The sequence below is a fragment of the Prionailurus viverrinus genome, chromosome F2 (assembly GCF_022837055.1).
Source record: "Prionailurus viverrinus isolate Anna chromosome F2, UM_Priviv_1.0, whole genome shotgun sequence".
Taxonomy (NCBI): Eukaryota; Metazoa; Chordata; class Mammalia; order Carnivora; family Felidae; genus Prionailurus; species Prionailurus viverrinus.
In genome coordinates, this window is record NC_062578.1 from 52777501 (window position 1) to 52799799 (window position 22299).

General features: G+C 35.6%; 1 protein-coding gene across 4 annotated transcripts in view; it reads right to left on the bottom strand.

Moving 5' to 3' along the window:
* ANGPT1 (angiopoietin 1) overlaps positions 1–22299 on the bottom strand; it is a 242237-nt gene that overhangs the window by 68616 nt on the left and 151322 nt on the right. For 3 of the 4 annotated variants that reach the window (XM_047842770.1, XM_047842772.1, XM_047842773.1), the window contains exons 3-4: positions 19959–20080; positions 6013–6245 (exon numbers count right to left, since the gene is read on the bottom strand). In XM_047842770.1, coding sequence (XP_047698726.1) covers positions 6013–6245; positions 19959–20080 — 355 coding nt within the window. The remainder of the gene's footprint in view (positions 1–6012; positions 6246–19958; positions 20081–22299) is intronic. The other variant, XM_047842771.1, reaches the window with a different exon arrangement.

The following is a 22299-nucleotide window of genomic DNA, read 5'->3' on the forward strand; positions in this document are numbered from 1 at the left end:
TTTTGCTTTCACTTCTTCTTGCTCATGTTAATTTATTTTTTAAAGTGTATTTATTTATTTTGAGAGAGAGAAAGAGAGAGAGGGGGAGGAAAAGGGAGAGAGAGGGGAAGGTGAGGAGAGAGAGAATGCTAAGCACATGCAGAACCCCATGTGGGGCTTGAACTCAAAAAACCATGAAATCATGACCTTAGCGCAGGTCAAGAGTCAGACAGCCAAGCATCCCAGGCTCTTGCCCATGCAATTGAGCCATACATGCAACCAAACTCTCCCTATAGGAAGCCACATTCCACATCTCAGTTTAAGTTCACGTCTCAGTCTGCCTTTTTTTTTTTTTTTTTTTTGGCCTTTCTGCTTATTTGCCATTAAGACAAGACATTTCATAGCAGTCTTGTCTCTCTGCCATAACACTGTTCACTACTGTTTTTTTCCTCCCTAATTCTGTTTTCTTTTTGGTCTCTTTTTGGCCATCCCTTACAGAACTCTCAATTTTCTCTCTTTGATTTTACATTCTTATGATTTTAAACTGGGTTCATAATCTTACCATGTAAATTCTCTGAAATTACACATAAGCTTGTGCCTGAGTGTTTGCACTAAGTGAGAAGGAATGGTAGGCTAGTTTTTATCAGATTCTCTAGTGGATCTACAACCCCCCAAATGGTTGAGTCATTGCTTTATATGCACTTTTAATGATTTCATTTGCTGCACGGACTTACCACGTTGTGAGGACACAGCAGTCTATGCAGTCATTCAGATTTCACTCTTGAATTCCATATTCCTATTTCTCTGACTTCCAGATTCTAATTTTCCCATAGTCACCTCAGTCAATATGCCCCAAACTAAACTCATTATGTTTCCCCCTTATACCTGATTCTCTTTACATGTTGCTGATTTTAAGGAATGTCATCAACATCCCATCAGTTACTCAAAGTAGAAAATTAAAAGTTATATTTGACTCTATTTCTAATAGGTCTTTATTTCTTGTTGATTCTGATTCTTTTTGTTCACAAATTTCCCCTCCATCTGTCTTTCCATTTTCCCCCTTTGAATCTGACTTCATTATTTCTCTCCTAGGGGATCCTTTTGAGACTCGGATGAAAACCACTATCAACTCTTTCTCTTCCCTCCCCATCATAGTATATTAGATAACATACAGGCTCGAGAATCAGACTCTGGGTTCAAATCTCAGCTTGCTCGTTTGCTAGCAGTGTGATAATTAGAAATTATTTACCTCTCTATGCTTAGTCTCCTTATCTGTCAAATAAAGCTAATAAGGGCACATGCTTAAAGAGCTGTTACCAGAACTGAATGAGTTAATATATGCAAAGGGCTCAGAAGGTTGTATTTACTCTCCAAATATTTGCTAATATTTAAAAAATGGCAAACACACCTATCTGGTCCTTCTACTTCCAAGCTTACCAACTCTCCAATACATTCTTCCTACAATGTGACTTGGGTAATTTTTCTAAAATGCAAATATCAATATTGTCCTCATATATTAGCATGACCCCCTTTTGCTTTCAGAGAAAAAGAAATGCAGCTTCCTTGATCTCCTTCAGTTTACTTCTCTAATTCCACATTTCACGGTCTTCCTGGCTTTGATTCTGAGATTTAGGCTACGCATTTAGGTATGGGATGAACCATAGTAGTTACCTCATACTGTTATTGTGGGGACTAAGTTAATACACTTAAGAGTTTAAGCAATGCCTGAATCATAGTAAGCACTCAACAACATCCTTAAGACTGTAGATGCTGTATTCTGCCCTCATCATGTCTCTGTCATGATTTTAATGTTTCTCTTGTATATTTCACTAGTGTCCTGGCATGTTGGCCTCACCTCTACCAAACGTTTATGAAATGTCATTGTGTGTTTATCTGTCTCTCTCCCCACCAAATTCTAGTTTCCTTGACGCTAAGGACTGAATTACATCTTTTCTCTCTACCCAGTGGTCCAAACCCCATCTGCTATATAACAAGAACTCAAAAAATATTTGTTAAATAGAAATGGATGAGAGGAATATTCTTATACCCAGAAGGGAATAAGAAACATAACAGTTGCTGTATAACTATTTTTAAGTGAATGGATAAATTTACTAATCGTACCTTGGTATAGCAGAAGTATGCTCCAAGCTGATTTAGACAGTAAGAAAACCAGCCCATGGTGGAGGGTGGAGGCTAAATACTATTTTCTTTTTTTACCCTCTTTCTTTTTTAGTGCACTGTTACAAATTAAATTCTTGATCACATAATATGTTTCCCTTGTGTGTGCTCAATGTATGTGGCGATGGTTTAATCACTTCTGAACAGAAATATGAATGGTGAATGTCTGACAGTCACAGCCCCTGACTATCCTTCCCAAAAGAATGCAAAGCCTTGTTTCCATGCCATTATCAATGTAAACTTTTTAAGTCCAGCAATAACTGTGAATTGCCAAAACCATGAAGCAATCAGCTAAGTTTTGACGCTATGATAACATTGAGGGCAATATTTTTTTAGTGGGTAATGTTTCTAAGAATAAATGTGACCAAATGTCTGCAGACAAAGGTAAGACAAAAAAAAGTATCTTACCCAGAAGACTTACAAAATGGATGCAATTCAGTTTGAAATGATTATTTGCCTAAAACACCACTATTGCCTGTTTGGAAAAAGAAGAGGACAGGTTGGTGAATTATTTAAGAAAATGTGTTTGTCAAAAATTGTACTTAGCTTAAATGCATCTTATGACATTAGATATTTTAGTAGGAAAAGTTCTGTGAAATTAAACAAAAATAATCCCTATGTGCAAAGATGGATTAACAATTCCAGGGCCGAACACGTTTGGGGAAATGATAAATTTCCAGCCGGCACTTCCTAAGAATGTTTTTATCATGCAACTTTAGTGAGTTTTAAGCACTTTAGAAACCATAAAAATAAAACTAACTATAATTTTTTCAGCATTTACTATGGATGGGCACTGATGCTATATGTTTTATAAAAATGTCTTTTAATTTACTATAAACTCATCAGGTATGCATTATGATCCCCTTTTAGACAAGAAAACAAAAGCTAAAAGAAAGAGTTTGGATGATTCTCAACTCTTGAGCATTGTGTTCAGACAATTTCCATGAAAGAAATTTTGCTTATAGATAGCACTTAATAAATTTGTGTTTAACTGAATCTTGTTACTTGGAAGAGAAAGAAAGAACTAAAGTTTAATGAGTCAACTATGTCATGTGCTGTTTGCCTTTACATGCAGTACCTAACTCAATCCTTTCCCTATCACTAAGAAGTACACACAATTATCCTGACTTTACAAAATGATGAAACAACTCATAAAGGTTAAATTAGTTGCCGATGACAGAGAAAATGCACTAAAAATTTCTTCTCTTACTTTGTAGTGATATGTTCAGGCCGTCTCCAGAAGTGACTGGGTCAAGTTGGAAACAGAGGACCCTTAAAGTCAATTAAACATTTTGGCTTTTTTATCATTAACACAGCTCATGAGGATTTTGGAAAAGCTTTCAGAATTCTCTTTGAATTTTTAAAATATATATTTTTAAAAATTTATGCATTTATTGTGATATATTGATTTAGATGTACATGCATATATTTAAATTTAAAAGTAGAATATTTGCATATAATCCTTTGATAAATAATAAATCCATTTGATAAATAAGTTGTTGGTCACAAAAGTTGGGAAAGGGTTTACTTATATGTTTTAGAATTAAAATGAAAAAAAATTCATTTTAGTGACTGATATTTAATCCAGTATTATGATATATGCATCATTTAAAATTTTATATTCACCATAACTGAAGACTAAGGCACCAGTGAAAATGAAGATATGCAGAGAATTAAAATCTTGATGGATACCTCAATAAGAGGCATTTCCATTTTGTGTCATCTATGAGTCCTTAAATGATCAAATATTTAGTTAGAATGCTTAACTACAGAATTAAAACAAAGATTAGCAAGAAGCAAATAAAACCAATGGTTATAAGAGCACAGAACCCATTGGAAAAATTGGCCAATAGAGTTACATGAGGATCACAAGTCCTGTAATTAAATTGGAATTCATTTTAGGATTGTATCATTAAAAGGAAAATAAATATCAAGAAAAGTATTAGACAAGTTGTCTCTATTATTTTTATTTGTTTTGGATATGCTATATGACAAAAGAGATATAGTTACTTTTCTTCTACCCTGAGTGTATGTGATGGGTAGCATCTATTAGGATCATAATTGTTTAATAAATGTTTCTCGAACAGATGTTTGGTTGCCTGACGTTGCACCCAAACTCCAAACCCAGCCAGGAATTTTACTTTTGCAGTCACTCCCACCCATGCCTCTAAAAGTTTAACGACATATTTGTTAGACAAATACTCAGAAAAGAAGTGAAATTATGATAAGCAGGCAGACATATGAGCTCTGTGAGAATCACCAGGGCTTGATATTTCTAACATCATGGAAAAAAAAAAGAAAGAAATACTCAACCCCATGTGCTTTAAGTCTCAGGATGATAAGAAAAATATGTTTTCAATGTTCCCCCTAATGTATTCAGTTCAATATGAGAATAGATATGTCTCATATTAATACTTAATTTCTAAATACTCATGAGCTCTATTAAAATTCTCTGGCAAAATCATACCATGCTTTCTTTCCAGTGGACTCTAATTCAAGGTTTTGGCAGGCGCTGACTGATTAGCAGGTTTTTTCCTTCCCAATCACATTTCTGAGTACACCCAAATGGAGCTCTGGGAACTTACTGTTTAAATATATTCCTTACAAAGTATAGGAAGGACTTGTTTAGACTATCTAAAGGAGATAGAATTCAAGGTAATGGAGTGTAATAGAGAAATGTGAAATGTCTTTAAAACAAGATCACTTCAGATGGAATTATCATCTATATTCGTATCTATACATGAAAGCATGGAATAGAGCTAATTTTTCATATAACTCAAGCCCACTGTTAAATTAAAGGAGTCTGTGTACTGCATATGCACACTGAACCACCATGTGAATGGTCACATAAGCCACAGTTTAGTTACAACCATAGCTTTCAGATGGAAGTGGTCTCTTTCACTCATCACTATTTACGATTCTTTGCATCTTCACTCAGGGAAAGGCTGATTAGCGAAGAACCACTACAGAAGATGATTTTAAGCTTCAAACTTTGAAGAGCCCTCCTGAGGCTAGGGAGAGGATCTGCGTGAAGTGGATGAGCACACCCAGAGGCATTCATTCAATAATCGTTGGGTGGGGCTGAGCAAATGGATAAATATTTTCTGAAGACACATAGGCCTAAATATTGTCAATGGTCAAATGGCTCCAGATATTCCAATCATATTAAAAATTTGTATTTCCAACATCTGAAACTAATATAACTATATATGTTAACTATACTGGAATTAAAAAAATTGCACTTCCATTGTCACAAAGACACCCCAGAATAAATATGCCTGGATGTTCTGGTTAGGTCTTCTCCACACAGGACTAAACATAAGTTATCTTAATAAAAGCCTTTAACAATAAAGATTCTTTCTCCTTCACAATAGTTATTGGTAACTTTTATATCTCCTTTTCCCTGCAGGCGACTCCTCTTTCTTCCCCTCTACAAAAGAAGTATTTAACATTAGCTTTAATATGGGAATCTTCCTGAAACTCTCCCCAGGACTCTGAATCAACCTTGAATATTGGCTAATTTCTGCCCCTATATTTAAATGTCTACCACCATGACATCAAATATTTATCCACGACAGTATTTCAGATTTTATCTAAGAGCAAGCAAGAAAGAAAAAACCAGCACATTCTTTTAGTGAATATATTGTGAATTCACAAATTCGAGCTTATGAATACATTCTCTGAAGTTAAAAAATGAGAAAATTGTGAGTGCAAATTTCATGAAATGCTTCTGAGACTAATGTTCTTTTTACTGCTTTTATACAGCAATCAATACAACCAAGAAAGTTATATTGGATATTTACTTGCTCCATGTTAAATCAAGTATCTACTATGCCACACTGAAGAAATTCTTACCACCTTCTTTAGTGCAAAGGCTGACGAGGTTATGCACAGTATCCATCAGTTCCAGCTGCTGCTTCTGAAGGACACTATTATTGTTGGTGGCTCTGTTCAATTGTTTCTCCAGTTCCTGAATAATGTATGTTTGACGAGTAACCAAGACTTGAAGATTCTCTCTCTCTTCTTTTAAGGTGTCCAACTCTTCCTTGTGCTTTCCCTCCATTTCTAAGATTTTATGTTCTAATAAACTACAAGGAAATAAAGACATGCCAATTTAAAAACAGTATACAGAAATGTGATTCAACTAGTTCCTGAGTTTATTTAAAGTCAGCAATTTTAGTTAGGTACGTCACAGTAGAAATATTTTATAAATGAAAGACTCAGACTATATATAAAATAAATATTTAATGCATATATTAAATTAGGACTTATATATATAACATATCAAATGAAGAATTACTAGACCATTTGTTGTCAGAGTAACGTCAGTTTCTTAAATATAATTCATTTCCTAGGGTATATCTCATATCCAAGGTAGCGGACTTGAACCCAAACGATCAGAGTCTGTAAAAGTTACAGTTCAACATTCATTAAGAAAATAGGTCCAATGAGAAACTGATAGAATAGTTCAGGAAAAAATATGAACAAAATATAGAAACTATTTTTTTAAATTTACTTTTCATTCATCTAGGATTCTCAAAATATTAACAATGATTAAATTTCACAATAGTTCTGTTGGGGCTAGGTAACAGTATATTGATGCAGAAACCACAGGACCAGAAAGTAAGCTATGTAAAATCAAGTGAGTTAGATTTCTTGGGATTTTTGATGCCTGGTCCTGCATCATAACCGCAGCTTATTTTGTCTCTCAACTTAAGTTTCAGAATGAGGCCTAAAAGCACCACAAGTTCACAGATCACTGCATAAATGGTTCTGAAAAGGAAGACCACAGGCTGGTGGCATGGTTTTACAAAAAGACTTGGAATTTTGCTCAGGGTGATGTAATCTTCAACTGAGAAACCTCCTCTCACAACTCTTCAAAAGATACTCCCCTTGCATATTGCACATTAAAAATGATAGAAAATGCAGAAGCACTCTTGGATCCTAGCAACCAACTGTAAATAAAAAGTATTTACATTTTATAGAGTGTATAATATACTAAGATTCCTCAGAGGAAATCCTTATTCTTTCTCAGTTCCATAATCAGAAAGTCCAACTAGCCCTTCGTTTACAAGGTGTTATTCAAATGTAACATACCAGACTGGGCACTTATTTACCTTGGAGAAATGTAGCACTGAATCATTCCTATAAGTTTTCAAAAAGGGGACTCCAGGGAATTTTTTACATGTAATACTTAAAATCATAAAACAGAGCCTGTTAGAAGAGCCAAATTTTCCTACTTGATGTTCTAGGGGACAAGTTGGAATATCTGATTAGCCTGTACACAGATTAACAAGTGTGGAGAAAACTGCTCTTGGGCATTCTGGATCATTGCCAACAAACCTGTCTTCCAAGAAAATGTGCCTCAGAATATGACAGGCATGTTGCCTATTATACCAAGCCTGAAAAATACTGGGATGCTTCTATTCATATCACCCTACTAATTTACGACACCTTGGGTAGCATGTCCAGATTCACATGTGAAAATTTCCACTGAGAACCATTTGGGGTAGCTCTGTGACTTGTGCAAGATAAGAAAAGCCGTGTCTCTAGGCTCATTTTCAGTTTACTTTTTAATTATTTTTGTTTATTCTAGGGGTAATGATCAGATACAAGATGCTCATAATATAAAATCAGTTAACTTACAAAAAAAATTGTCTTTTAAATTCACAAGGGTTATAGTATACTGCCAAGAAAACTGTTATAGTATACTGCCAAGAATTGGCTGTTAAAATGATAATAATGTAGGGGTGCTTGGGCGGCTCAGTCGGTTAAGTGTCCGACTTCAACTCAGGTCATGATCTCGCAGTCTGTGAGTTTGAGCCCTGTGTCGGGCTCTGTGCTGACAGCTTGGAGCATGGAGTCTGCTTCAGATTCTGTGTAAACCCCCCTCAAAAATAAACACTAAATTTAAAAAAAGTAAAAGTTAAAATGATAATAATATAAAGATCAAAATTTGGATGATGTAGTCATATAATACTGGATAAAAATCTGAATTGCCATTTTGTTTCTAAAAACAGATGAGCATTGGCCTTTCATTTTTCCTAATCAGTAGGTAACATTCAGGTTTAGAAAATATCATGCTATAGTTATAACTTGTATTTATTACTTGTTAAGTGCCAATAGTGTTCTCAGCACGATGTAAAACATAAAATGATGCCATTCCTACTCTAGGGATTTATTTTTAGAGAGAATACATCAAATAAAATAACAGCAGCTGTAAGAAACTTCCATGTCAGACATAATGTTATTTGGGGGGGGGGGGGAGTTTTACACCAATGTTTCAATGTTTGTCTACTTCTTTTGATGTGCTCCCTATTTAAGAGAATATATACTTAAAGATGGTTACTAACTGAAATGTCAGTAAAGGAATTTTGTTTGTTTATTTGTTTTGTTTTTCAGGATAGTTCGGAAGGAGCTGAGAATTTAAAGTTGATCAAAGAATTCCTGTTGCCAAAGGAAACAACTCTGGGCACAGGTTTATGGAAGAAAAGGCCTGAATTTTCTGAGTAAAAAGAATATCCACTTAACACATTGGAAAAAAAAAAAAAACATTAATTTTCACAATTCACTGAACAACCTTTACTGCACCATGACTACCAGGTATCAAAAGAAATCAACATAGCCTGTCATCTTAAAATAGATATTTATGCAAGGTATAGATGGAACTGCTCACAGAAGTAGGAACCCTGTTCTGAATCACAGACACCTCACAGGATTTGGAATGGAATATATGCAGGAAAAAATAATATGCATGAAACTACAGGCAAACTGGAAACATGTCACACTGCTTCAGTTCACCATCTCTTCCAGCCATTTTCTCATCTCATTTCTTCACTTGGAGTTCCTTTAGCAACTTTTACACTGTAGGAATTGCTAATTTTATTAAGTATATCCTTTATGTTAATTATAACTTTTTAGACTTCTTCAGGCAGGACTGATCTCCTCTTGGCCCTTCCGTTTTCTCTGACACTGTTCATCCCTTACTTCCATCTTCTCTTCATGTTTGGCTTCCAAAAAAACCCTATTCTATTTCCTTTGATACTTCTCATCCATTAGTTATTTACTTGGGAAGTCAGCCCCTTCTTCTCATCATTCCAAACTGGTTTGAATCCAAAACTTTCTTGCCAGAAAAATTCACATGCCATCTCTATTTATAAAATTTTTTTTTCAACGTTTATTTATTTTTGGGACAGAGAGAGACAGAGCATGAACGGGGGAGGGGCAGAGAGAGAGGGAGACACAGAATCGGAAACAGGCTCCAGGCTCTGAGCCATCAGCCCAGAGCCTGACGCGGGGCTCGAACTCACAGACCGCGAGATCGTGACCTGGCTGAAGTCGGATGCTTAACCGACTGCGCCACTCAGGCGCCCCGCCATCTCTATTTATTAATCACATTCTTGTAATATACCATTATAACTGGGTAGCACTTTAAAACCCTTCTCCTTTGATTCTTAAAGCAATATAGAGATTCAGACTTAGTAGATATTACAAGTCCCAGTTAGTATGAATCTAAATATCTTATCCAAAAATTGTCCTCTTGTGGTGTCAGAACCAAGATAAAAAGCCATGTCTTATAACTTGTCAGACTAGAAATGTGCCCACGACATCCCAGTGCTATGAACACTAGCATGAGAGTCGCTCCACTTTGATTTGGTATAATCAAATATATCTAATATACCTGCTTCTTCCACCCATTTATATTTTATCAGGAATCAAGGCATTACTTTAACATCTCCTTAGCTCCATCTGGTTATTCTGGGAGCTTGTCTTTCACAATATTTCAACCTACCAATCTTTTACATGCATAAAAACAAAGTTTCTTTGTCAAGCCAGTTTTTTTTAAATCTGAACTGAGATTTTCTTAAACACCACTCTGCCTTAACCGCTTTGCCATTAAATTTAATTTTATCCAGTTTTGTCCTGAAGACTTTTACTGGTTCTCTTACATTTTCCCTCTCCGTATCAGTTGGGAGAGGTCACTTCAGCTAGATATAGAGACCTCTATAAATGAAGGCTGATGTGAAGGACAACATTACAGCTCTAGTGTCTTAAAATTAAATAGCCAAAGTAGTTATAATTCTCCCTGATGATGGCCTGGGGCAACGAGTTTAGTTTACACACAAAGGCATAATCCGAAACGTGGATGCTGATTCTACACTCCAGTACACTGTGTTCTAGAGTGCATTCAGTATGTTTTTATCAGGTGTTCACTTGTTAAGAATCCCTCTGTCAAGTTTTGGGGAAGCCTAGATTAAATAAACAGTTTTTATCATGACACATGTTTTAGGATGCGTGTTCCACGAAACAACAATTTACGAAACTGTGTACCTAAATCTATACAAATAGAGCTAGAAATCTGAAGACAGAGTTTCTCACAGGATTTTCAGTACTTCCTGTTTCCCATCTTTCTAGAAGCACTTTGAGAAGACACATGCATAAAATTTTGGCACTTAACTTCTAGTTTAAGGCAGAGGTGCACTTTAATGAAGAATAAAATAAACAAAATAATCTAGGTCTTGAACTTCAGTAAAAGGTTCTAATTGAGTATATACAAAACTTTATTTGAAGATTTTGGTTGACTTCTTTCCATTTCCACAGTCGGCCTCCTCCAACATGTCTTATTGGATATATTTCAGATCATTGAACACATCTTGAAACTTTCACAGAAAAAGCTCTCCCTTTCAAATTGTTTCCCACAATAGAGTTCTTAACATAGCAGCCAATGAATTCACAGTGGTGACAGTTGCCTAAGCTCAATGTGTGTAAAGATAGTCCTAAAACAAGGAGGAAGATGTTGAAAATATAGAAACCTTCTCATTTTTATCTGTCTGAAACTGCTCACAGATGTTTCCATTTTTTAATTGTTTTTAATATGTAAGGTGTCAACATGTGTTGCAAATATGGGTTTTAAAGATCAATTTTTTCCCCTTCCAAACAAGAGTACAGTGAGTACAGGTTAAATTTATACTTAAAATTTTTAACTTGAACACAGCACATTTTCTCTTAAAATATAAAGCCAAATGTTGCTGTAATTCAAACGTGGAGCAGAATCATAGATTACTACAAGTAAACATTGGCAAATATTTTTTGGGGGGTAAATAAAAATAAACTAAATATGTGTGGAAGTCAGAAAGCAAGATAAAAATACAAATGGGTACACTGTAAAATGTAAAAATGTAATACTTCTATAAAAAAATGCCCAATAAGTGACAAACCACAGAAACACATCTTTGCCACATATATGACAAAGTTTTAATATCCATTGAAGGGCTTGCATGAGTTAATGAAACAAAGATAAACAATGAAATAGACAAAAAGGAAACATACATGAATACGCTAGTCATAGAAGAAGAAATGCAAGTGGTCAATAAACATGAAAAGGTGTACAACCTAACTTTTCAAGTAGGCAAGATTAATAAAATGGTTAGCAAGGCTTGGGAAATTAGAAAGCCCATGCACACTTGGGGAGAATATAAAATTTGGAGATAATTTGTCACTATGTATGAAAATTTTAAATAATCACATAAAAATTCTAATAAATTTTAAATTATAGTGTATCTATACCTACGAATGAGAGACATGTGTATATAGTTATATGTGTAATATATCCATGATAAATTTTTATAAAGTAGAAATAAACCCAGCATTTAAAAAGTAGTTACAATCTATACACATATGTATTCATCATTTCAGTACGTATTTATGCATGTGTGTGACTGAATATGAGTGTGTGTCTGTGTAAACACACAATAAATATTCACACATGTATATCGTAGTATATTCATAGAAAAAGTCTGGAAGAAAAAGTCCCCAACTTAATCTGTTACTGATGATTCTCTGCAGTAAGTAGTAATGGTGGAGAAGTATGGAATTAGAGAGGCTTGGCCTTTAATTGTATACTTTTGTATATAATTTAATGTTTAGATCAAGTCTGTGTTACTTTTTTATTAATCAGAGAGATGTGTTAAAAAGTCATGAGTCTAGAATGGTCTGGCAAGATGTTATCTAAAAGTTTAAAACTTGGAGGGCACTTGGGTGGCTCAGTCAGCTAAGCATCTGACTTTGGCTCAGGTCATTATCTCACAGTTTGTGAGCTTGAGCCCCATATTGGGCTCTGTGCTGACAGCTCAGAGCCTGGAGCCTGCTTCAGATTCTGTGTCTCCCTCTCTCTCTGCCCTTCCCCTGCTCATGGTCTGTATCTCTCAAAAAGTAAATAAACGTTTAAAAAAAGATATTTAAAACTTGGGCTGAATTAGCAAACGTCAAAATGTGGACTGATAACCTTGGGAGCCGTGCAGTGGGCTTTTGAGGATGCAGAGTAGCAGTGTAAACACCATCTCTATTTTATTTATGTTAAGGACTGTTAATGTATTTACAATATTTAATATAAACTAGGTGGTTTGTGTTTTCCATCAAAAATATTTTTTAGTTTTTGTTTTGTGTGTGTCTGTGTGTGTGTATGTGTGTGTACAGAGATAAATGACATTTGTTGGGATAGAACTACCGGGACATTTGCCAGTTCATCATTCATTCAACGTTCAAAATGCACTTAATACTATATATACAATGTGTAGAGAATTGTGCCTGGGAGCATGAAGACAAAGATAAATAAAATATAATCTCTGTGTTCCAGAAGGTCACAGCCCAATAGTAGAGAGACAGATAAACATACACACACACACACACACACACACACACACACACACACATACAAGCACACATATACACACATATTACAGTGTGATGGGTTAAGTGAAATCATGGGAGAAAACAATGTACAGTGTTATCATATAAGTTGTAATGACTGAATATATCAGGTAGAGTCAGAGAAGGGTTCTTAGGGAAGTTAACATCTGCACTGAGTTTTAAAGGGTGAAAGGGAGTTTGTGAGTTGAATAAAGAACCGCAGAGCATTTCAGACAAATCAAAACATCAGATGAAATAACTTCAAGACTTACAGTGTGATACTAACAACTTGCATGATTAAACACTTGTTATGTGTGTCTGGCACTTCTCAGTGCTTTATATGCATTAACTCAATTAATCCTCACATCAATTCCATGTGCTATTATTATCATCATCCCAGTGTTAGAAATTAGGAAACCAAAGTACAATGAGTTTAAGTAACTTGCCCAAAGTCACAGAAATAGTATGTGGCAGAGTTGGTTATAATACAAAAATGGAAAAACAAAACCTAGGCAGTCTGGCCTCAGAGTTCATGTTTTCAGCCATCCGACCATACTTTCTAAAATATAAGATTTGAATAAGTAAGGCTACAAAATTAGGATAATAATGATCATGGACTGTGTTCAGTGCTAAAAAACTTGAACTCTCTTCAGTTAGTTACAGAGAATCAATATGGGATTAGGTAGATGCTATATAGAGATTAAAAAGTTGGGCTGAATTAGTGTTGGGGACCTAAAAAGAGTGAAAAATCATCTGACTTGCATTTTAGAAAGAAGACTTTGGCAGAGCTCTGTATGATCAATTTGAGAGACATAAGGCTTAAAGCACAGAGGTCTCTGCAATGACCGAGACAAAAAATAATGGGAGTTGGACTTAAGACACAGTCAGTGGCAATAAAATGAACAAGATAGATGAAGAAAAAAATATTTAGGGGATGGGACTGAAAGCATCAACAGTCACTGTGAGTTGTGAGGAATCAGGGAAAGGAAAAAAATAAGATTACCCTTGGATTTTCAGTTTGATTCTGAATTCTATTTCACTCTAAAATCCTAAAATTAATGAAATTGAAGTTTTTAAAAATGCTATATGCCATTAAATTCATTTTCTAAATACATGAATAGACACCTCTCCAAGGAAGACATCCACATGGCTGACACATGAAAAAATGCTCAACATCACTCATCATCAGGGAAATACAAATCAAAACCACAATGAGATACCACCTCACACCTGTCAGAATGGCTAACATTAACAACGCAGGCAACAACAGATGTTGGTGAGGATGTGGAGAAAGAGGATCTCTTTTGCATTGTTGGTGGCAATGCAGGCTGGAGCAGCCACTCTGGAAAACAGTATGGAGGTTCCTCAAAAAACTAAAAATAGAACCCAGCAATTGCACTACTAGGCATTTATCCAAGGGATACAGGTGTGCTGTTTTGAAGGGACACATGCACCCCCATGTTTATAGCAGCACTATCAACAATAGGCAAAGTATGGAAAGAGCCCAAATGTCCACCAATGGATGAATGAATAAAGAAGATGTGGTGTATATATACAATGGAGATTACTAGGCAATCAAAAAGAATGAAATTTTGCCATTTGCAACTACGTGGATGGAACTGGAGGGTATTATGCTAAGTGAAATTAGTCAGTCAGAGAAAGACAAAAATCATGTCACTTCACTCATATGAGGACTTTAAGAGACAAAGCAGATGAACATAAGGGAAGGGAAACAAAAATAATATAAAAACAGGGAGGGGACAAAAGAGATTCATAAATATGGAGAACAAACTGAGGGTTACTGGAGGGGTTGTGGGAGGAGGGATGGGCTAAATGGGTAAGGGGCATTAAGCAATCTACTCCTGAAATCATTGTTGCACTATATGCTAACTAATTTGGATGTAAATTAAAAAAAAATAAAAAATAAAATTTAAAAAAAAAACAGGAGTGGAGGAAAAAAAATGTTCCATTCAATCAATCTGTAGGTATTCCATTTACAAGGTACAGAACAGAGTAATATAAATTGAAATGCTTTTTATTGATCCCTACTATACACAACTAATATAATTCAGCCTAATCTAATGCTAGAAGTTAGCAGGATTTTACCTTAGTATTTTGTAAAGAACTTATCAAATGGAAGATGGCTTTAATTTAAAGACTGACTTAACTTTTCATTTCTTTAAGCATCTTCAGGATTAAAATCAATATTTTATTATGCCATGACAGTAGTTTGTTTGTAAGATATAATTTAGTATCTTGAAAGTACACACATTTCAATCACTTAAAATTAGTTAACTTAGTAACTTCCCATAAATTCCAGCTAGAAGATAGATGAGGCTTGTCAAATCAGTTCAGTTAATTCCCAAGGTAAAATAAATACTTTATATTTCCTACTCCAGTATTAGCAGGAATAAATAATGATCTATATAGGAATAGGCCAAAAACAACTGGCTTACCCCTTTCTTTAAACTTATATCTGTTTGTATTAAGAGGATACTTGACAGCCACATCAATTAGTCTTGAGGCTGCATCATGTTGAAAAAATATTTTTATAATATTTAAGACAGGAAATCATTATGGACTTGAGCCCTAATTTTGCCATAAACTAGCTGTTTGGTCATGGACAAGTAAACCTGACCTTTGTGAACTTCCCTTTCTATATAAAATAGAAATAATAATAGATACTCTGCAGAATTAGTTGGTGGATTAGCAGTAATGTAGGTAAAGCACCTGGCACAGATGTTTGCCTGATATTAGGTAGGTAGCAGATAGTTTTGATAAAATTATCTTGGAGTGTCCATCACATGTGCAGTTTCACGTCACTGGATGGGTGTTACCAGAAATTTCCCTAATATTCACTCTATATATTCAACACAAGTATCAGGAAAGCCCCAGTACTGCATATTTGTGTACATAAGATGCTCCTTTCCCTTCCTATGTACCCTCCTGGTCAGGCAGAATAATTTCTTCTGGAATAACTTTTTGCCTGGCTCTGCTCCCACCTTGGAAAAAGTTGGGGTTAAGACAGAGATGGACAGGTGTCTTGAAACCCAATCAGTTTACCAAACTTCTAGATCAAAATATTCAGTTACATATTTGGTTCAGCTCTAAGGATTTGAACTATGATATCTTTCCCCATCCATCTCTCTTTTCTATGGTCTTGAGTTGACTTGACAGGAAATATATTAGAGGAATCTAATAAAAGTTGACAATTACATGTTCCACTTTGTGATCCAGCCCTCTATGTGCAAGGTAAACATTAATAATTTCTTGGGTTCTTGGTTGATAATTTCAATTACATGGGCCAATTACTCATCTCTTACTTCCAAATGCTCTTTCCTTGAGGTAAGGAACAAAACCATTGTAAGATTAGGATAGCATCCAACAAAAGAAAAAAAAATTCCTAAAGAAAGCAAACTGGAAGCTTTTTGGAGTCACCCCCTACTAGACTGTTAGGAAAACAAACAGTAGAGCAAATGTTGCTAATCCTATTCTTGCTTTGTGCCTTTGGCCATTTAGTGGATAAAGAAGTGAATCTAATGAGCCCCAAAATCCTTTTTCAACCCTACAAGTGATGCATTTAATTTGTCAGGATGTAAATCAGCAGGACCTCTCAGCATGATTGTGTAGTATAATCCCGTCCATAAAATATTTCTCCTTGTTCTGCCAAAGAAGTGGTGGACCCTCATAAGGGCCAGCTCACCGACTTGGCAGCTGAGGCCCCATCACACTCAAAGCTGGTAAGTCACACACCCAGACACAACCCCTGACATTCCATGGGGAGGAAGCAAAGCTTAATTTAGATAATCCCCTTTGCAAAGTGTATTAGCTGATCCAAACCAGACCTGGCCAACTAAAGGCATGTTGTTCCTACATTTCAGACATGCCTAAATGTAGAAATAGCTTTTTGCTACATTTGGAGGATTAAGATTTATTTAAGGAATAGGTAGGGATAATCAATAAGCTTCTTTAAAAATATATAAACAGCTTCACGTATGACTTTGACCTTCAATCCACTTAAATGGTGTTGGGGGGCAGGTAGTAATTCTTTGTTGCTCTAGAAAGTGCTGAGCAGAGTTCCTATAATTTCATTTCACATAGGGAAATAAACAATAACAATAAACACAACAGGGGAAGTATGCTGTACATCACAAAAGGATATTTTTTTAAATAAAGTAAAGCACATTTTACTTTAAGTGGTTCATAGAAGACTATACCTGGTTTAAGAACAAATATTCCACCAACCCTCCGCTAAACACATTTGACCCTTCAACACGAAGACACAGATTACTACAGAGATACAGCAATGTCAGGAGATAGGGCACACTGATAGAAAAATGCCTTCAGGAACCACAGGTGAAGTAATGCTATACTTGAGTGTCAAAGAGAGAGAGAGAGAGAGAGAGAGAGAGGAGTGCAGAGTAGGAGGAAAGGATGCATGTAAGTTTTTTCAGGCATGAGCACAGAGAAATTTCAAGTTAAAACCTAAATCCCTGAATTCATTGTGAAATAGTTATATTTCTGGAAAAAGGAATTGTTACAACTCTGAGAAAACCGTCATTAGCAATAAGTGTTGTGATCTGTAATATAAGAAGGCCTGAATTTTCCTTAGAAATTAGAATTTAATAAGGGGAAAAAATCCATCAGCAGAAGGCAGGTATGTGCTGGGGATAAGGAGCCTCCTCTGAGAGGCTGTGGCCCAGGACAAGCCTCTTTTACTTAGCCTGAAGCAGAGGTCTTTCAAGTGCTTGAACCTTGACTCAGCTTTACCAATGGAATAGAGAGAACAGCTTGTAAGCAGGTTCCCTTCAACAGACAATTTCATGGTGAGAATTCCATAGTAGGAAATGATACTACGTGCCATATCAAGAATTATGATGGAAAAACAAAAAACCCAAAATGATTTGGAAATAAGATAGAAGGGATATATTTAAGAAAAAAGAAAAAGAAAGAAGAAGAAAAGAAAAAGAAGAAGAAAAAGGAAAAGAAAGAATGAATATGAGAAGAAAAGAGGGACAGAGAAAGAGGCAGAGCCACCTAGAGAGAAGGAGAGGGAGAGAGAGAGAGAGAGCTGAGTACAGTGACACTTAAGGGACAGCAGTTGTTTTTGTAGTTAAGAGTGAGACCTTTTAGTCCTCCTGGGTTTTTTTATGGTATCCTGACAGCTCAAGTGTCAGATGCGGACCAAGAGATAATACACATATCAGCAGGGGAAGAACTGAAGAATGCAGATTCATACTGACAACTTTTTAAAAGATAAATCATATATGGTAACATACTTAGTGAGAGACTGAAAGCACCCTAGGTTACACCTTAAAACGAAATACCATGCAATTATTAAGAATGATACTAGATGAATATTTATTCATGAGAAAAGATATCTGTTTCCAAAGAAAGCAGGCTGAAAAACAGTGTGTATAGCATGACACAGCTTTCCACAAAAAATATATGTTTTTATATAACATATAGCAACATATGCAGCTTTCTCAATGTGTCAGGATTGTGGTTTTTCATTTTATTTTGTGTACTTTCTCCTTTTTCTACATTAAGGGTCTGTTATTTACGTAATTATAAAAACAACTGAAAAATAAGGTAAAAACTTCATTTTACTTATCCATTCCTAGACAAAGCTTTCACAGTAGCATACTGAAATACATGACTATAAGGGGGTTCACTTTTAGCAACCAAATTAAAGCATGGTGGGACCCTAAAACCGAGGGATGGTTGAAGTAAAATATACCTGCTACATGTATATGTCTGGTTACTGTGAAACAGCAGGAGAATAAATGGTACTTTTCAGCAGGATTTTCAATTCCAAAACATTTCATTATGCAACCAGTTCAGGGTCAAGTCCTGTCAAGTTTATTTATAGTTATACAGTTTACCCCGTGACACAGTACAAAGATAAATAAATGTAAAACTTAGAAATACAAGTCATAGAGTATGCATGACCCCTTTCAGACTCTAAATCAACAGCCAGGTTTATCTTCTTCATGTATAAGTTCCACTGTAATTGTTGTCACTAAGGGCTACTTTTAGTGTATAGTTAGGGAATCTTTCAAGGCTGCAGATAGTGGTATTGAAAGACCATGTGCTACAGTGGAAAGAGCAGGGCTAGGAAGAAAGAAACCTGAATTACATTCCCAGCTGTGCCACCAGCAAGCTGTGTAACCTTGGACAAATCACTCACTTCCACTAAGTGTATCCCCTCATCTGTAAAGTAAGAGAACCAGCAGTCCTCGTAGGTAACTTCCTGGTGAGAAACATGATGGAAACTCTAGTTCTAATGACACAAGGTATTGAACTAGTTTCTAGAAATACAATGGTTTTAAACCTAATATAATGGACAAAAACTGAAACGTCTTCAAGCCATCCAAATATCCAGAAGCCACTTAACAAGCAATGCATTTGTCCTACAGAGGTCATTGCTTTGATTGAATTATCCATCATGAATGCCAATAACTTCAAAATGATATAGTCTATATGCCATCCCACCTCTGGGGTGATCTTTAAGTCCCATTTCACTTACCTGAGATGATTCACAGGTTATAAAACACATCTATAAAACTAAATAAATTATTATATCCAGAGTAAATAACTTTAAATGGGGAAAAGGCCGGGGGGGGGGGGGTGGGGGGAGTGGTGAGCAACTCTTAAATCAGCTTTACACGTAAATAATTTTCTGGGAAAAATAAAATCTGCTTCTCTCTAGTGCAAGATCTGTGAATTCAACAATCTTGTAGTTTTATGAAAGTTTAAGGGCAGATAGAGTGACAATTCAAGTTATAGAGTTTCAGAGACTACTTTTTTCCTCTATTGCTACAGATTTCATCCTGCTAAAAACTGTCACTATTTTGTGTCACTGAATTCAATCATAGACTCAATTTTTGTGGATATGGTAGAATTTGCACAACTAAACATTAGATAAATTAGTGCTAAAAGTTATAAAAAGCAAATGTTTCAAGAGTGTAAGCAACAGTATTATTCTTCTTATATTGCCTCTATATTTCCATTTTTGCAAACCACCTCAATCTTTTTTTTTAAGTGTTGACAGAAAGGTGAAGGATAAAAATAAGTACACCTGTAAATATTTGGAATACAACAATCCTCACCTGTTTTTCTCATGAATCTTTAAGATTTCATTTGTCTGTTGAAGAAGCTGCTTCTCTAGCTTGTATGTTGATAATGAATTCTCTAGCAGTTGTATTTCAAGCCGAGAAGTTTGATTTAGTACCTCAAGATAAAAGATAAAAGATAAAAACATTTCAAACTTCAATCACAAAGACTGAAAAGAAGTTTTAGTTTTTCATTTAGCTGTGTTTCCTTTTAAAATGATACTTCTTCCAGAATAATTAATTAAATGGTCTACATTCTACTAATTAATGTTTTACAATGTGTCCTAATCATTGTATTCATTCGAGACTGAGGTTGCAGTTGAATGAGAAAATTGAATTGTTAAATCCATGTTCATATATAAATGTTCATGTCCTGAATCCCTAGGATATTATTCTATTGTGCTGCTTGCCTCCAATATTTATATGATGAGAATTATTATAAAGTCTTAGATATTGTGTACAACAATTAATAGCTAATAGGCAAGTAAAATTTGCCTGCTTCGATCCCTTACCTTAAAAAAATTAATTATAAATGTGTAAACAGCTCTTGACATAGTTTAGACAGATTAATGACTACAAAGTTATTGAATAACTATCATTATTAGGTCATGCCAGCCCTTCCAGATATCATGTCATTTTAGGGACATGGGCACATAACACACTAAGGAAGAATTGCTACCTTCACTTTATAAATGAGGAAATTAAGGTTCAGAGAGAGGCCAAAACTGATGTAGGAACCAAGGGAAGGACTGGGTTCTGAACCCAGATAGTGTGACTCTAATTTTAATGTTCTACACAGAACACTAAGAGGTTTAGTTAAACCATCTTGGGTCTTCATCAGAGCAAATGAAGGGACCAGGAACCCAGATTGCACTGAAGACAGACTGTAGTATTCTTTTCAACTGCACTACACTGGGTACTCTAGAAAATATAAATGTTCAACTTATCTTGAATCATCAAGACTCATGTTGCTAGTCAGGCTTTAATATAACATGAGTCTGTGAGTCATAAGCCAAAAGGCTTTGGGTTCATTCTCCAAAAAAACACATCACACACTTCAATCCTATAAGATGCCTTCAAAACTGTGCCACTGTCTTTATTCCTCCCTATCTCTGTTGTGTCCACCCCTTCTACCTGAGTCGTCTCTAAGGGAGGTAAACAAAGCAAGGAAAAAAAAAGTATAATTAGCTTAAAAGCTTCCTATGTCATTTGAAAATTTAAAACCATCACACTTTTCTTACTGGGTGGCTCAGTTGGGTAAGCACCCAGGTCTTGGTTTCGGCTCAGGTTATGATCTCACAGTTTGTGGAGGTTTGTGGGTTCAAGTACCATGTCGGGCTCTGCACTAACAGCATGGAGACTGCTTGAGATTCTCTCTTTCCCTCTCTCTCTCTCCCCCTCACCAACTTGTGCTCTCTCTCTCTCTCTCTGTCTCTCAGAATTAAAAAAAAAAAAAACCTTAAAAAAAAAAAGAATTACTTTTTGAAAGGGACCTGGAAATCCTTCTGGAGGGTCAATATCAATCTATAGGTCCTCCTCTAAAAATGACACTATTAGAGCTTTCCTCCTTTTCTGTAGCAGGTCTAAACCTGGGATTACATCAGATGCACATAACCTTTTCAAAACATACTGATACGACCAGGGTTAGACTTGGGCTATGAGAGGTTGTGGGGGAAGGGGATGGATTTGCAAGAGAGGAGGACAAGAACTAGGGAGAGATGAGAGAGGCAATTTTCTCAGTTGTAAAATTTAAGCAGATGTCAAGAAATTCAGTAATCAAGATAATATTTTAATGCAACATTTTGAAAGATCAAAATTAGTGCAAAAATATCCATGCTGAACATAGTATAATTTTAAAATAAAGACAGGATCTGCCTCTGCACATGTGTTATTTCATTTTGCATGACTTGATTCCACTCTCCTCACCTAGGTCTCAGTCCCATGGTGGGGGAGGGGTGACATGTTGGATGGTGAAGGAGTGGGCAAGAAAATAGCAAGATGGGGCATTTGTGCTTTAAAAAAGTTCGAAGTTTCAGGGCACCTTGGTGACTCAGTCGATTGAGCAACCAACTTTGGCTCAGGTCATGTTCTCGACGTTCATGAGTCCGAGCCTAGTTGGGCTCGCTGCTGTCAGCATGAAGCTCACTTTGGATCCTCTGTCCCCTCCTCTCTCTGCACCTCCTCCACTTGTGCTCTCTCTCTCTCAAAAATAAATAAACAACAAAAAGTTTGAAGTTTCTATGATTCATTCATAAAATTGTCATAAATATAGATCTGAAAGCCAATCTAAAAGTTACTACTATTAATCAATACTTATGGAGTGTTTTAGAGTTAAAAA